Here is a 14,279-nt window from a genome sequence, read left to right as displayed (position 1 = left end):
TGTGTCTCTTGAAACTGATCAAGTCCAAACTGTGCATAATATGTAAACTTGTCCATTTTCCTGAATGAGTGATATTCTACATTTTGAAAGGACACTGGACTTTGGTGAACAACTTTCCCCAAAGACTAGAAGTTCACTCTCAAGTGGTTGTTCTTGTCTGCCTTGGGGCCTCACAGTACAATGGTCTACAGAACGGAAGGGTTCAGTGTCTTAAGATGGGCTTTATTGTTGGCAGGACTGTGGTGGTAGCTGGTGGCATGATTCATAAATCACAGAATTGTAGAGTTGGAAGGGACCACGAGGGTCATCTAGTCCAACCCCCTGAAATGCAGGAATCTTTTGCCCAGCACGGGTCTCATACCCACAATGCTGAGATTAAGAGTCTGAGCTACTGTGATGTGAGGTGTGAAACAGGCTTGACTCTCTGGTGGCAAATAATTATTGTCATGGTGAAGGTTCACATTAGGAGACCCCAAGATGCTGGAAGTCAGTTTTGATGACTCCGACAACCCTGAAATTGTTTTTTCCTCCTCCTCTCTCTTTTGCAGCATTTGACTTGCCAGCCAAAGCTATGAGAAAGCAAGAGTGAAATACAGACAGTAGATTTTTATTTTGTTAAAAGGAAAGGAACAAGAGAACAAAGAAAAAGAGAAACCAAACTAGTAAAGGTGGTATTAGTAAGCAGCAAAAATTCTTCAGCCTCTCTGCCCCAGGGTGCTGCTCTGGCCTCATTTGTTTGAGGTTAGGTTGGCTGGGGCTCAGTCCTCCTCAGAGGCACCTCAATTTTGGAACCTGAGATAATTTGATGTACTTAGCCTTATTTAAGCATCAAACAGACAAGACTTATTAGCTGTGCGGAAAAGCAAGCAGCTGACAAATTCTAAAACAAATAAAAAGGAAAATACCTCTTACTCTTCTGTGTCTGTTCAATGTCCAGGAGGCAGATGAAAACAAGAAAACATCTGCATATTTGCTAATGTTGAATAGGAAGGCTGCAGTGCTCTCAGAACAGTTTCCATTGCTAGGCAGAACAAGTGAAGGGAATAATATAAAATTGTAAGTAAGCATGCCAAGTAGTGATGCAGTTAAGTATCAACTACCATAGAAATACAGCTGGATAGGAATGGAGTTGTTGTTTTTAAAGGACACATGTAAATGTAACCTGGCTTTCAGAAGGAAAATGGAAACCCAACATGGCCCATTTTTTTTCTAAAACAGTTTAATTAAAAAAAGAATTAAAGAAACTTAAAGAGCCCTGAAAAAACTGGGAAATCCCAAAGCATATTGTGCGTCACCTGATTTAGTAAAAGAAACACAATAATCAAAAAAGATATTTAGTTTAATACAAATTTTATACAAAGAAAATGTGAAAAAATACTTCCATATGCTAAAAGCAATTATGCTTCACAAATAAGGCCAGCTAGGCTATCTTTGACACAATGCAATTCACAAATATTCTGCTCTTGATTTTTTTTTCCTTCTAGCTTTTTTCTTCTTCTTTCCTCTAATGTGTGTACTAGCTGGAGACTGTACAAACTGCATCCTTTATAAACAATGGGAGAAATCAATATGACTAAAATGTACAACAAAATGTACTGGAATGATATAATACAATTAATTTGCTCATATACATACATCACCTTGCTTTGTTCAATGCTTTGTTTACACAACATACAAAATGGTACTACAGTTTAAGTGTAACAGACAGTGTTTTCATGGGTTACTTTCTCTCTCATACTGTACTGTTTCATGCTTACATAAAAACATAAAAATCCCATAATACATGCTCTATTCCAGCATCAATGTCCTTTGCCCTCGTTTCCTGGTAAAGAGTCTTCTCCATCTATAGCTCTTGTTCCCTTTGAAAACAATTTCAAAGTCCTTTGGACACTTAAAAAAAGAAACAGCAGCAATACAACTGAAACATAACCTAGTAGGAAGCATACGCCCCAAAATCCATTTTCATTATCTCTGGAACTATTGATCTGATATTTAGCTTCCGACTTTCCTTTTCTCTTAGCATGAATGAAATTTAACCCCCCCTTTTTGTAAACAATCTCTCTCATTTTAAATATGAAACACAAAATATGTCCTTTAATGTACGAGGAGTCTTAAGATTGGAAATGCTTGATTTAACAAATTTAAAACGGCAAGTTCCAGCTTCAGTTGCACAAACCAATGTGCAGGTGTGTGTTTTTTTCCGTCTCCAAAGGCAAGGCAAGTGGTTCAGTCTTCTCATTCTTGATTTATGTGTGCAACTGCAGTTCCCAGAAAACCATTTCTCTTGGTGGTGTTTGTGGCAAGTCTGATTTAACCTTTCCTTCACCAGCTTCCAACACTCCTTATACGTCGAAGTCAATACAAATATAAAAAGGAGATGGTACTCTAACATCATCCACAAAATGTACATAATTTACAACAGAAGCATAGATTTACCATGAATTTTACCAGTCTTCAAGCTTTTTAAAGCCAGCGCTAATGCTTTCTTTACATTAATGTAGTGTAATAAATGCTTTGTACACCTGTACAAAGCTAAAAGTCTGAACCTTCGAGGTTAATCCAATGAACCGCGGCGATTTTTTAAAAAACATTTCTATTACAGAGATGATTATATACTCCAACAGCTGCCTGGATTCCTTTGTTAGCAGTTAGACTCTCCGTACTTGGACAGGCATTGTTGTCTGAACATATTGAACTCCTGTTCTCATTGCCACGGTCCCAGCTGTAGGGCTTACTACTACAGGAATGGTCTGTGGATTAAAACCAAAACACGTATGTCAGCAACCACAAGCACAGAAATGTAGGATTGCCTGTCATGAGAAACCCTCAGCATGATTCTACCAGGGAAATAAAGGGCATAATACATAATAATACACTACTGGACATAATAAGCACTCTGAGCCGTGTGCAAGATATTCAGTACCGAGTCAAAAAAATGAGTTTTCCTATTCCTTGCTATATAGCCTCAGACCTGTGTGTAACTTTCCTCTCAATATAATTGCAAGCAATCCCTTAAACAGTAGAAATCTGATTAAAAGTGTTTACAGTTTCTGTATTACACAAATATTCTGTCTAGTTACTAGAAAACAAACTATGTATTGTTTAAACAATGTGTGTTCACTCAAATCAGATGGTAAATCCTGGTCTTCAAAGTGCTCACAAACCAACAATTTACAGGAGACAATGGGCACAACAGCTAAAAAACAAACCACGATTGTGTTGTTTTCAAAATGTAGTAACCTGGAGACTTCCATCACATGTACCAGGAACTAATCCAGTACTTTCTTTACACAAACTGTAGGATGAATATTGAACCATGCTGATGTGTTGAGCCCCTTTAAGGCATTAGGATTTATTACTAAACTCATATAGGCATTCCACAATAGCATTAGGTCAGATGTTGCTAAAAAAACATGTCTAATACTCACATAGTAAGAGAATTAGTGGATTTGGGCACTGTGCCTTGGAACAGTAGGATCGTTAGCATTATGACCACAGTAGGTCAGTAAATGTACATGGAACATTTGGTATGGCCAAACAGAACATTTGGTACTGACCATTGTTTTTTTTTCTTTCCAAATACATTTTTATTGAGGTTATGCACATAACAAACATACAAACAAATACAAAAGAAAAAATTATAACAAAAAAAAAAAGCGTCAAGATATACAAGCCAACTTTTTCCTCTCTCTAACTATACAAAGATGGATTAATCTGGCTGTTTCACAAAACAGTAAACGATTAAAACACACACACACACACACACACACACACACGCAAAAACCACCTCCTGGACTTCCTTCCATCCTTTTGGTAAGTATCGAATATCTGCTTCCATTACGTATTTGATTTTTAATCTATAGGCCTAAATTCACACGCTGGTAGTATTGTTCTGACCCCGCCAATCACATTAAGCATTTATTCCAATATAGTTCCAGTATTTACTCCAATTTTTCAGAGATTTCTGTTCATCGTGGTCTCTTAATTTACCTGTTAATTTATCAAGCTCAGCATAATTTATCATTTTAATTTGCCAATCATTTATATTGGGGATAGTTTCCACTTTCCAATATTGTGCCAATAAAATTCTCGCTGCTGTGGTGGCATAGAGGAATATCGTTCTATCTTCTTTCTTAATATCTTTACCCGTCATTCCCAGCAAAAAGGCTTCGGGTCTTTTGGGAAAAGTGTATTTAAATATTCTTTTAAGCTCATTGTAAACCGATTCCCAAAAGCCTTTCACCTTTTTGCATGTCCACCATAGATGATATAGGTCACCCTCCACCTCCCCACATTTCCAGCATTTCTTATCTTTTAGTCTATACATTTTGGCCAACTTCACAGGGGTGTGGTACCACCTATATAGCATCTTCCAAACATTTTCTCTCAGAGACATACATGCTGTAAACTTTATATTACAATTCCACACTTCCAGCCACCTTTCAAAATCGATATTATAACCAAAGTCAATTGCCCATTTAATCATTGCCTCCTTCACCTCCTCGTCCTTTGTATACCACTCTAAAAGTATGTCATAGATTCTAGATAGGGTTTTGTTTTTACCTTCTATTACTTCTACATTGAATTTTGATTTTTTGTCATCAAAACCCAACTTCTTCTTGTCCTCTTTTAGCAAATCATTCACCTGGTGGTATTGCAACCACCCGGTGAATAGATTTTTTATCTCTTCATAAGGTCTAAGTCTTGGCCCTTGGTCTGTTTTTCTTAACATTTCCTCATAGGTGGCGTTTTTTCCCTCCATGTTGGTACTGACCATTGTAAATTATAGAATTAAATGGCAAGTAGGGCAAAAAATCACCAATGCTCTCCCTCCTGCTATAAGGTAGTATTGTTAAAAATTAAAACAGGATCACCAGGACATCTGATTTTGAGGAAAACATGCCACTCCAGAGGGATCAAAAATGGTCAGCAAAGCAAGGTAAAACTCAACCAACAGAACTTTCTAAGGTAAAATCATTTTAGGCACAAGTAAATCCCAACACCACCCTCCATCTTCTAATTGTGGCAGAAAGCTTTTTTGATACAAGAAGCTCCAAGTTCACTTTGTTATGAAGAACTCTAGCTCAGGCTCTCTGTTGAGCATTTTTGGGCTTGAAGAGCACGGGATGAATAGTTAAACTTTTGCTTACCACATGGTGATTGCATAAAGGAAATTAAGAAGCCTGAGGGATTAAATGGATGTGGAACAGTGGCCTAATTCCTACATCACAGCCAACATTTCCTATCTCAGCAGCAAAAGATCGTGACGTACAATGGCAATGCGACAATTCCAGAAACACAGAATATATATGCAATATTGTTAGGGCTCAGTTTGTTTGGCATGACCTGGATAGTGCTAAAATAAAACTTGTTCATATTGCACAAAGGAAGAGCTCGCCATATCTTCAGTAATGTTTACCCCCCCCCAATGCAGCTGTAACTATGTGTGAACGTTGGCTAGTCTTTGAATCCTTGGTTGGCTCTATGATGAAATTATATGGCATGAGGGAAATGGAGATGTTGTACGGCAAAATAAGGCGTTTTACACTGCAAATATAGACTTGGGACCGGTGAATTCATGTCCTGATAACACAGGAGAAAACCCCGCCCCCCACAATAGATAATGAGCTGTTTCAATGCCAAAAAACAGTACTTACAATTGTGGGTTGAGTAGTTGGTATATAGGTGGTGGTCTGCGGGACCTGGACCAGTTTTATAGGCTGGCTGCTTGTCACACCTGTTGCTATCTGCAGAGACAGCACAGGCAACCTCAGCAAAAGGTTCAGCTTTTACATAAATGCCACCTATTTATTATTATCGTAGAAATTTGTCAGATGTTTGGCTTGCGTTAAAATTTGCATCTCAATGAATTCACAGGTTACTTTTTTTGTTAATGAAACCAAAATTCAAAATATGAATGTGAGCAATGTATACAGCTTGATGTTTCAAAAAGGTGCAACAATTATGTGAAAGCAATTTGAGATTTTCAAGCAAAATGTTCCATGGTAGAAATTGTAGGCACCCGACATTTTCTTTGCAAATAATGCCAGATCATAGCAAAACACAGCACTGCTACAAGCACAAGAGACTGCTCTTTTAAAAATACCCTAAACATGTGTGTACCTAATTAGTCAGTCAAGGTTTTTTGGTAAGGCTCATCACCAATTTCCAATGCGTTTCAAGCATCCCCCTCAATGAAAAAAGACATAAAATCTAGAGAACAACTTATAAAGTTTTATGAGTTAGGTTCACAGAAAGTGTGAGCTCATGAGTATACTGGAGTATATGTTCTCCAGTAATAGTTCAAATGAGACATGATGCAATTAAAGTATTGGTGAAGTAAATAATATATTGTTATTTTACTAAACACACAGGGTTTGGGAACGAGGGAATAAATATGCAATTCCAGCTCTTCATAAAGATATTGGTTTAATTAATTATCAGTGCGACAATGGTTATTAACATCTCTGATTAGAAATCATATCCTAATCCACACCATCTGAAGAATGTTAATTGATATATACAAGGATATACAAGGCTTATGTAGCCAATGACATCTTATGTATTCCAATGCCTACCATTTCTGTGGAGAAGTTAGGGTACAGAATTATTTGAGGATATGGTAATTTGAGCAACAGTTTCAAAGTAGAGTTTTAGGTGCATGGTAGAAGTGCCAGGGCATGCTGTGTGAGTGTATCTACAGGGCATATATAATCTGCAATTCAAAGGAGCTAGAATAGAGAAAGATCGTTGGGCATTCATGCACCCAGAGCAATAGCTTTGACTCAATGAGACTCAATGAGAGTGGCAGAATATTGCATGAAATTTCATTAGGGCATGGCGTGGTGAAGGTCAAAACTATATAGCAAAGTGCTGATGTTTCTCCTAGAATTTCACTGAGAGACGGGAACCATTAACTATTCCTACCTGCAGAGTCACTTCCAGAGAACAGCACTGGCTGGACCCATGGATTTATGTTATGGAGTCCCACAGGGCTCCATCTTATCCCTCATGCTGTTAAATATCTACAGTATCCCATCTGGAGAGACTGTGCAGACACTAAGTCAGTGTTTGGATACAGTGATAGGTTGGACTAGGGCTGATAAATGGAAATTGAATCTAGTTAAGATGGAGGGTGGGTGGTCTCTGGTCCAGGAATTAAGGGGTTGGCTTGTTCTGGATGGGGTGGCATCCCCCCCCCCTTGATGGAGCAGCTTCGAAGTCTGGGGTACTCCTACAGGCCAAAGTGTCACTGAATATACAGGTGGCTTTGGTGGGGCCTGGATCCAGATCTGGCTGGTTCATCAGCTGTGGCTGTTCCAGGACTGAGATAGTTTGGCCTCAGTAATCCATGCTCTGATAACCATAACATTAATGCAATGTGCTTTACGTGAGGTTGTCCTTAATAACAGTCTGGAGGCTGCAACTAGTATTGAGAGTAGCCAGAAGAGTGCGTATCACTCCAAGTTCTGAAAGCACTACACAGGTTGCCAGTGAGCTTCAGGGTCCAATTCAAAGCGTTGGTACTAGTATACAAAGCCCTAAAGTACTTGAAGGAGTGTCTTCTGCCATATGTCTAAGCACACAGTTTACAATGGGAGGGGGCCTTCTTGCAGTACCAACACTGTGGATACCAAGGAGGGTGAAAAAGTATGAGAGGGGTTTCCTCTGTGGTAGGGCAGCCAGAATTTAAAACACATTTTTATTTGTCCAGGCCTTTGGAAGGAGATAGTATTATTTGGGCACTGTCGTTTTAATTAATGATTTTGGAATTGGTCTTATAAAATTTCATGTTGTCAGGTGCCCTGGACCCTCTTAAAGGAAGGAAGACTGGACACAAATAAATGAAATGAAATATGAGAGAGCCTAGATACATTTTGGTCCCTTCCCTTAAGAAATAACTTTGTAAGATTAAAGACAAATCTCCAAAATGTGTTTTAATTCTTATGAACCCTCAAGAACGTTAAAAGGAAACCAGAATTCAGTGTTTTAAACAGTCTCACAAATTTTACATGAAGGGGGTTGTGGTTAAGTAAAGAAGTATGTTGTAAGCCACCTTGAGCGTGGTTTTAACTTTGGAAAGGCGGCTTACAAGTAAAATGACTGACTGATTGAAATACTTACTGTAACACTCTCCTTGCTCTTATCAACAGCTGCCTCTTTTTCTTTTGGAGTACTGGCAGTTTCTGTAGGTGCTGGCTGTGCACTGGAGGTAGGCTGGGATGATTTATTTAATGTTTCTGTGCTAATTTCAGGATCCGTTTCTTGCTGTGTTGCAGTTGCTAAAATGAAAACAAAAGGATTTCTAAATTATGTAACTGGATAATGTTCACTCACAAATTAGTTAAAACAGTTGTGAGGAACCTTTGGCACTCCAGATGTTGCTGAACTACAACTCTCACCATCCCGGGTATTGGCCAGGCTTCATGGAACTCATGGGAATTGTAGCGTGGCAACATTTAGAAGGTCAAAGGTTTCCCACACTTGGGTTAAAAAGATATTGTTTACCTGACTGTGTGCAGGACTTCATGTGTTCTGGCCAATGGGCTTGCTGGCAAGGGTAGTCGCAGTAACTGGTATTCCAACAACAGTAGAAAATTGCTTCTTTTTTGCAGTTGGCACACCACTGCTTCTTTTTGGTTTCATCCACAGCTTGCTGCTTTTCCAGTTCCAGCTGCTTCTTCACTTCGGCAATCAAACGATCTCTTTCCTGTTCCAAACTCTGACGCATTTCAGCCATTGTGAGTTCTAGTCAACAGACAGACAGCATATAGTCAACAGTGGGTCCAAATGGTAATTTAGAAATTTAAGTTTTAGCTCTAGATGCATTAGTCACTTTTAGATGAAAAACAACAGCTTCATTCTGTAACTGCAAGTGCAGCATTAGGCAACATGTCTACCAAACTAGTGATTATTGGTTCTCATGAATGAACTATAAATGAACAATTACTATCCAATTTGCAGTTTAACTTGCTTTCTGGATTTCAAAAAGAGTAAGCATATTTCCATTCTCAAAACAGTATATATTTAAATTGTGGTTCAGGAAATACTATATTGAGCTGGTTCAGATGTCTGAACTGGCCCACTCTAACTGACCATACATGTGAGGAACAGTCTAGGATGGCATGTTCCATCACATTTTCTACTCTTTCTAGGGAGGGCAATTTGTACTATCACAGAGTTGCAGCTGAAATACTGCCATGGCCTTTTAAAAAACAAGTGGCAACATCATTATTTTGAACTGCATTTTTTATACCCAGATTGTGTTTCATTTCTGAAAGTTCCTGCTGATGTAACCACTGAAGCTTTTCTATTTCAATTCTCAAACGACGAATCTGGAATATCAAAGAAATAATTAGGTCACTTGATTTAAAAAAGTCTTTATCAACCCTATGAGTTTTGGATTTAATTTGCATAAGTTTGCATATGAACAAAATGATTCTGAATGGGGAAAAGCACCCTCTCTTGGTTTTTAGATGATACATTTCTGTTTCCCAATAATCACCATATCAAAAAGGCATTCCAACCTGTGTGTAAAAAGGGAGGAATGATTCCTATGGATTTGTATCTATTTACTATTAAAAATAACTAACATTTTTTATAACCCATGGCTCAACTAATGAAGGGTATATTTAAATTGACTAAATGAGCCCCAGAAAAAATATGGACTTTAGAGTTCCATGATTCATACTTTCTATTTCCCTTCTTCTAAATAAAATTTCAAATAAAATAAAGTAAAAAAAAAACATGCACACACAACAATACATAAATAGAAGTGCTTAGTTTGCTGGATTTAACCAGTTATTGCATGATTCAAAAAGTGCACTAGGAATTTATGCCAACAGTGATGAGAAACAAGAGCTTAAAACATGGCAAATTTTGTCCTTCTGGTATTTCAAACAGTAAACAGAGAGGAAACTAGGAGACCGATCAAAAAAACAACTTTCACACTCATAATAAGAGATTTTAGCAAAATTCATCAGCAAAATGGATAGCAAATGGAGCAATTTTTCTCTAATAATACTGCTAGGGAATCTGTACACACAAAAATGAGAGTCCTTAAGAGGAACCTACATATATTAAATATGTATCCAGCAGAATTTAAAAGAAAGGTTCTACATGAAGAACTCATTTTTTTTTAATGTTTCGTACAGTCTGAGGTATATGGACCAGGATTAATATTGTTAGCACCGTAGTGAGTGACAAAAGTGCCCCAACTGATTTAATTTTCATTTTACTGCTATTAAAAGTTTTGCTTGTTTTATGTTGTAAGCTGCTCTGAAAAAGTTTTGTTATAACACAGGCTATAAAGGTAGTTAGTAAATAAACAAACATTCAGAAAAATTGACTTTAAGGAAAAATAACTGTCTTTTTTTTTAAAAAAAAGAAAGAGTCAAGGCTGTTTTTTAATGCAATGTCACGATCAGCTTGCTTCTGTAAATCATTAGTTGCCTACAGAACTCTGAGTAACATGGGCATCGCACAGGCACTCTCTCCCCTCCCTTGCTATGTGGCATGAAAAAGAGAAGGGTTAGTTAATGTGTCTGAATCACAGGAAAGAAAAAAGATAAGATACTGAAACTCATTTCCCCTCATCCTTTCCTTCCTCCATGAAAACAATATATTCACTAAACAAATTGAGGTGGTGACACTGGCTGTACTATGTTTAAACAATGGTTTAGCCCTATGTGTGCAAGCCAGAATAAGCTCCCTGTCAATTGAGTATTTCAAATTGTAAACTGGACCTAAGATATTTTGCTTGTGTAAACAAGTTAGATTTAGAAGGCCTGAAGGAAAATCCTGGAATAGCTAGTCTGCCATGCATTTAAGGAAGTACAATGGTACCTCTGGTTAAGAACTTAATTCGTTCTGGAGGTCCATTCTTAACCTGAAACTGTTCTTAACCTGAGGTACCACTTTAGCTAATGGGGCCTCCTGCTGCCGCTGCGCCGCCGCCACATGATTTCTGTTCTCATCCTGAAGCAAAGTTCTTAACCTGAGGTACTATTTCTGGGTTAGTGGAGTCTGTAACCTGAAGTGTCTGTAACCCGAGGTACCACTGTAGTACTATTATATTGTCATTGTCCCGCGTAGTAGTAGCAGCTTTTACCAAGAGCAACCTAGTTAAAATTTTATGTTATAAACTTTAATGAGCTCCTCTCTCACACAGTATGCAACCAGTAGTTTTCACAATAGTTGGTATTAGATCAGACAAGAGGCCAGAACTCAAATACATATCTGCAGAATATTTAAAAGGCAGATTTCTACTTATTTTTAAAGTGTTTCACATTTTATTTTTTAAAGAAAAAAATGTGACTTGCTGATGGCAAAAGACACTGACCTCAGCAATTGTGCTTCCAGTGGTATTTTTTGAAAGGTCATTGTATATTTCTGTCATTGTTCCTTTTATGGCATCCATCATCTGTTAAAAAAAAAGTTTATTAAGGAATTAAAAGTGATCTTGCTTTTTAAATTTCTTTATCCCGGGAACATTCCATAATTTCTTATGTAGGATATTATAAAAACTACTGACACATTTTTCTTTGAGTGGATTTTGTAAATCCCATATCAATAATATAAAAGAAACCCAGCAACCACTGCATCTTAGGTCATATTGATACCTCTTGACCTCTGAGATTCATCCACTCCACACACAATGGATAGAAGTGAACAACTGAGCTTTAGGAAGAACTTTCTGCAATAAATGCTGCTCAATAGTGGAATGAACTACCTTGAAGGGTTGCGGACTCTCCCTCACTGGAGGTTTTTAGACAGTTAGATGGCCATCTGTCAGGGATTCTTTAGCAATGATTCCTGCATTGCAAGGGGTTGGGCTAGATGGCCCTTTGGGTTGCTTCACACTATATTTCTATAATTCTATGAATTTGGGTGGGTTTCTGTGTGTGAATAAAAATATCACCTCTCCATTTAGTTCTTTTGATATCGGTTTCTAATCTCACCATGAGTAAAATCTCAGGAATCAAATAACAAGTGATTATACAGAGCCATTATAAATGATTGTATGCAACATGATTGCATACCTGCTTGGGGGGGGATGTATCTGTGTGTGCCTCAGACTACAATGTGGGGTGCCATGTGCTATGATTAAATCAGAGTATGTTTAGTTTGGTAGCCAGACAACTGGACTCTCAGACATGTGGCGAGTTCATAGTTAACTATTTACTTGTTCAATCTGAATGCCATAGGTTCTCTCTAGATGGTGTTAAATTACAATATTGCCATGTATCTGTAATGCCATCAGAGCATTCAAATCACCAATCACCATGTCAAAACACAGAATTCTATGTTGGCATTATTATAGCAGTTAGATGTCAAAATGACAATCAGAATCCAACTCTATTTGCTTGAATCCATCAGACACCAACAAAGCATTCTGGAGCCGTTTACTTTTAATTTTAGTCCTAATTTATGCATTGAGAGTCTGAAATGCAGTACTCTGGGAATCTGTTCACAGTCTACCATGCAAGTTGCTGATGCAGGATCAGATGTCAATATTCATGAGGTAGTAAAATGGATCAAGATACCTACAGGACTGAGATGGGAGAAAGAAACTGCATGAACTTTCTAAACATCATTTGTGACCTTATACATGGCATCAACTCACTGAGCAGTTTAGATAAACAGGGCAGATGCCTGTGTTTCTCTCCACTTCATGCAAATGGCTACATTGGAACATGATGTGAGGAATTCCTCATTTTTGCTTTTCACGTCTGTGTTTTTTTTAAAGTAAGGTTCAATTTAGCTCTCTGCCTAAATTTCTTAATTAAATAAAGTTACATCAATAGAAACTAGAATGGCTTCTTAAAATAAAGACAATGGAGGGGGCAAATGCACTTTGTAAACATTTAAAGCACCACCCTTGGATGGCTCATTTTTCATCATTCTAAAACTTCTCATTATGTTTAAATGAACACATTTTAGAAGAACCACTTCACATAAGAAGCAGGAGTTGTTTTTACTTCATGATTTTGGTACCTGAACAAAAATGGAATTACTTACTTGTCATTAATTGTTCTTCCAGTTGTGCTGCCCCTGTGTGGTCTCACTAGTGGTGTTAAGGTACGCCAGCTGTAACACACGGGGAAACTTTCACAGCAGTATTTTAAACTGGCCAGCTATGCACTTAAGCTTGATGTTCAATGAAGCACCTGTTTACAGCCTTGCCTGCTCAGTTCTCATTCTGGCCACTTCTCCTTTGTCTTCCTTGAAGGAGTCCAGGTAGTACACAAGGCTAGTTTACCCAGGCAAGAAAGTATGGCTGAAAGATGCTGACTTGCCCAAGGCCAACCGATGAACTTTATGACTTACAAGTGATTTGAAATCTACTATTTCTCTCTTGCATACACAGAATGTGTAGCAAGTTTTTCAGGGAGAAGGTATGCAAGACTAGGCTTTACAGCCCTGCCTAAAAATAAAAATGTCAACCCTTCATATACAGTCCTTTATCTACCATATGTGTACCAGAGCCTAAAGCCTTTGGAACTGTTGTGTCACACCTTGCACACACTAATTACAGGACAGTTCATCCTCTATCCCCACTCCACCATCAAAGCCCCCATATCTGTTTGGCAGCCATGTTTGGTAACCGTAGCTGAAAGTGCTTGTCCAAAGATGCCGGCTTTCCTGAGCAAGACCCAATTGGTCACTGTGGCATACCACTTGCCCAGATAGGCCAAGCAAAGGCATCATCTTCCTCGGCTGCCAGAAACTCATATAGCTCAGCTACTCCCATACAGCTGTATCCAATGGGCTCCTGTACCAATAGCTTCTATAGAGATAGCTTTACATATCTGTAAGACTACTCTGTCCCAAGAAGTGCTGGGCTTAAGGCTATTGCTGTGACATCATTGCTCTGTACACTGAAGTGGAAAATACTCAGCTCAGAATACCATTTCCCCCCGAACAGAATATCAAAAATTCTCTCTTGTAGCCTTTATGCTAGAACACCTACATGGTGCCATCTCAGAGACTTCCTTCAAATTCCTCCACAAAGGCCACCTTTTCTATTAAGCCTCAGGCTTAATCTTTAGATCATCATCTCCAATTGGAGCAAAGTTTAAGGACATGAAACTATATTTCCTTGTATTAATTTTTCTCTACTTTTCTCCTACTGCTTAAATATAGATTTAGGCTCTTTGAGGCAAGCACTTGCATTTGTTTTCCCATTATTATTTTAATGCACCATACAGATGGTTGTCTGTGCTAAAAGAAACATGCACGAAGTAGAAAAAAAAAACTTTGTCAAACATTACAGATAA

The 14,279-nt window shown here is 38.1% G+C and overlaps 1 protein-coding gene across 13 annotated transcripts in view; it reads right to left on the bottom strand.

The window, feature by feature from the left end:
- Window positions 1-1,321: 1,321 nt before the first annotated feature.
- ZMYND8 (zinc finger MYND-type containing 8) overlaps window positions 1,322-14,279 on the bottom strand; it is a 91,586-nt gene continuing 78,628 nt past the window's right edge. For 11 of the 13 annotated variants that reach the window (XM_079978930.1, XM_079978931.1, XM_079978936.1 and 8 more), the window contains 6 exons: window positions 11,342-11,422; window positions 9,257-9,335; window positions 8,509-8,748; window positions 8,125-8,282; window positions 5,658-5,747; window positions 1,322-2,750 (listed from right to left, as the gene is read on the bottom strand). In XM_079978930.1, coding sequence (XP_079835056.1) covers window positions 2,649-2,750; window positions 5,658-5,747; window positions 8,125-8,282; window positions 8,509-8,748; window positions 9,257-9,335; window positions 11,342-11,422 — 750 coding nt within the window. In that variant the 3' untranslated portion in view covers window positions 1,322-2,648. Of the gene's footprint in view, window positions 2,751-5,657; window positions 5,748-8,124; window positions 8,283-8,508; window positions 8,749-9,256; window positions 9,336-11,341; window positions 11,423-13,020; window positions 13,090-14,279 lie in introns of those variants that run through there. The other 2 variants (XM_079978928.1, XR_013839625.1) reach the window with 2 other exon arrangements.

The sequence above is a fragment of the Podarcis cretensis genome (assembly GCF_951804945.1).
Source record: "Podarcis cretensis genome assembly, chromosome: 6".
In the NCBI taxonomy this organism is placed as follows: Eukaryota; Metazoa; Chordata; class Lepidosauria; order Squamata; family Lacertidae; genus Podarcis; species Podarcis cretensis.
Note: the sequence above shows the minus strand (reverse complement) of the source record. Positions and strands in the feature narration are given on the sequence as shown.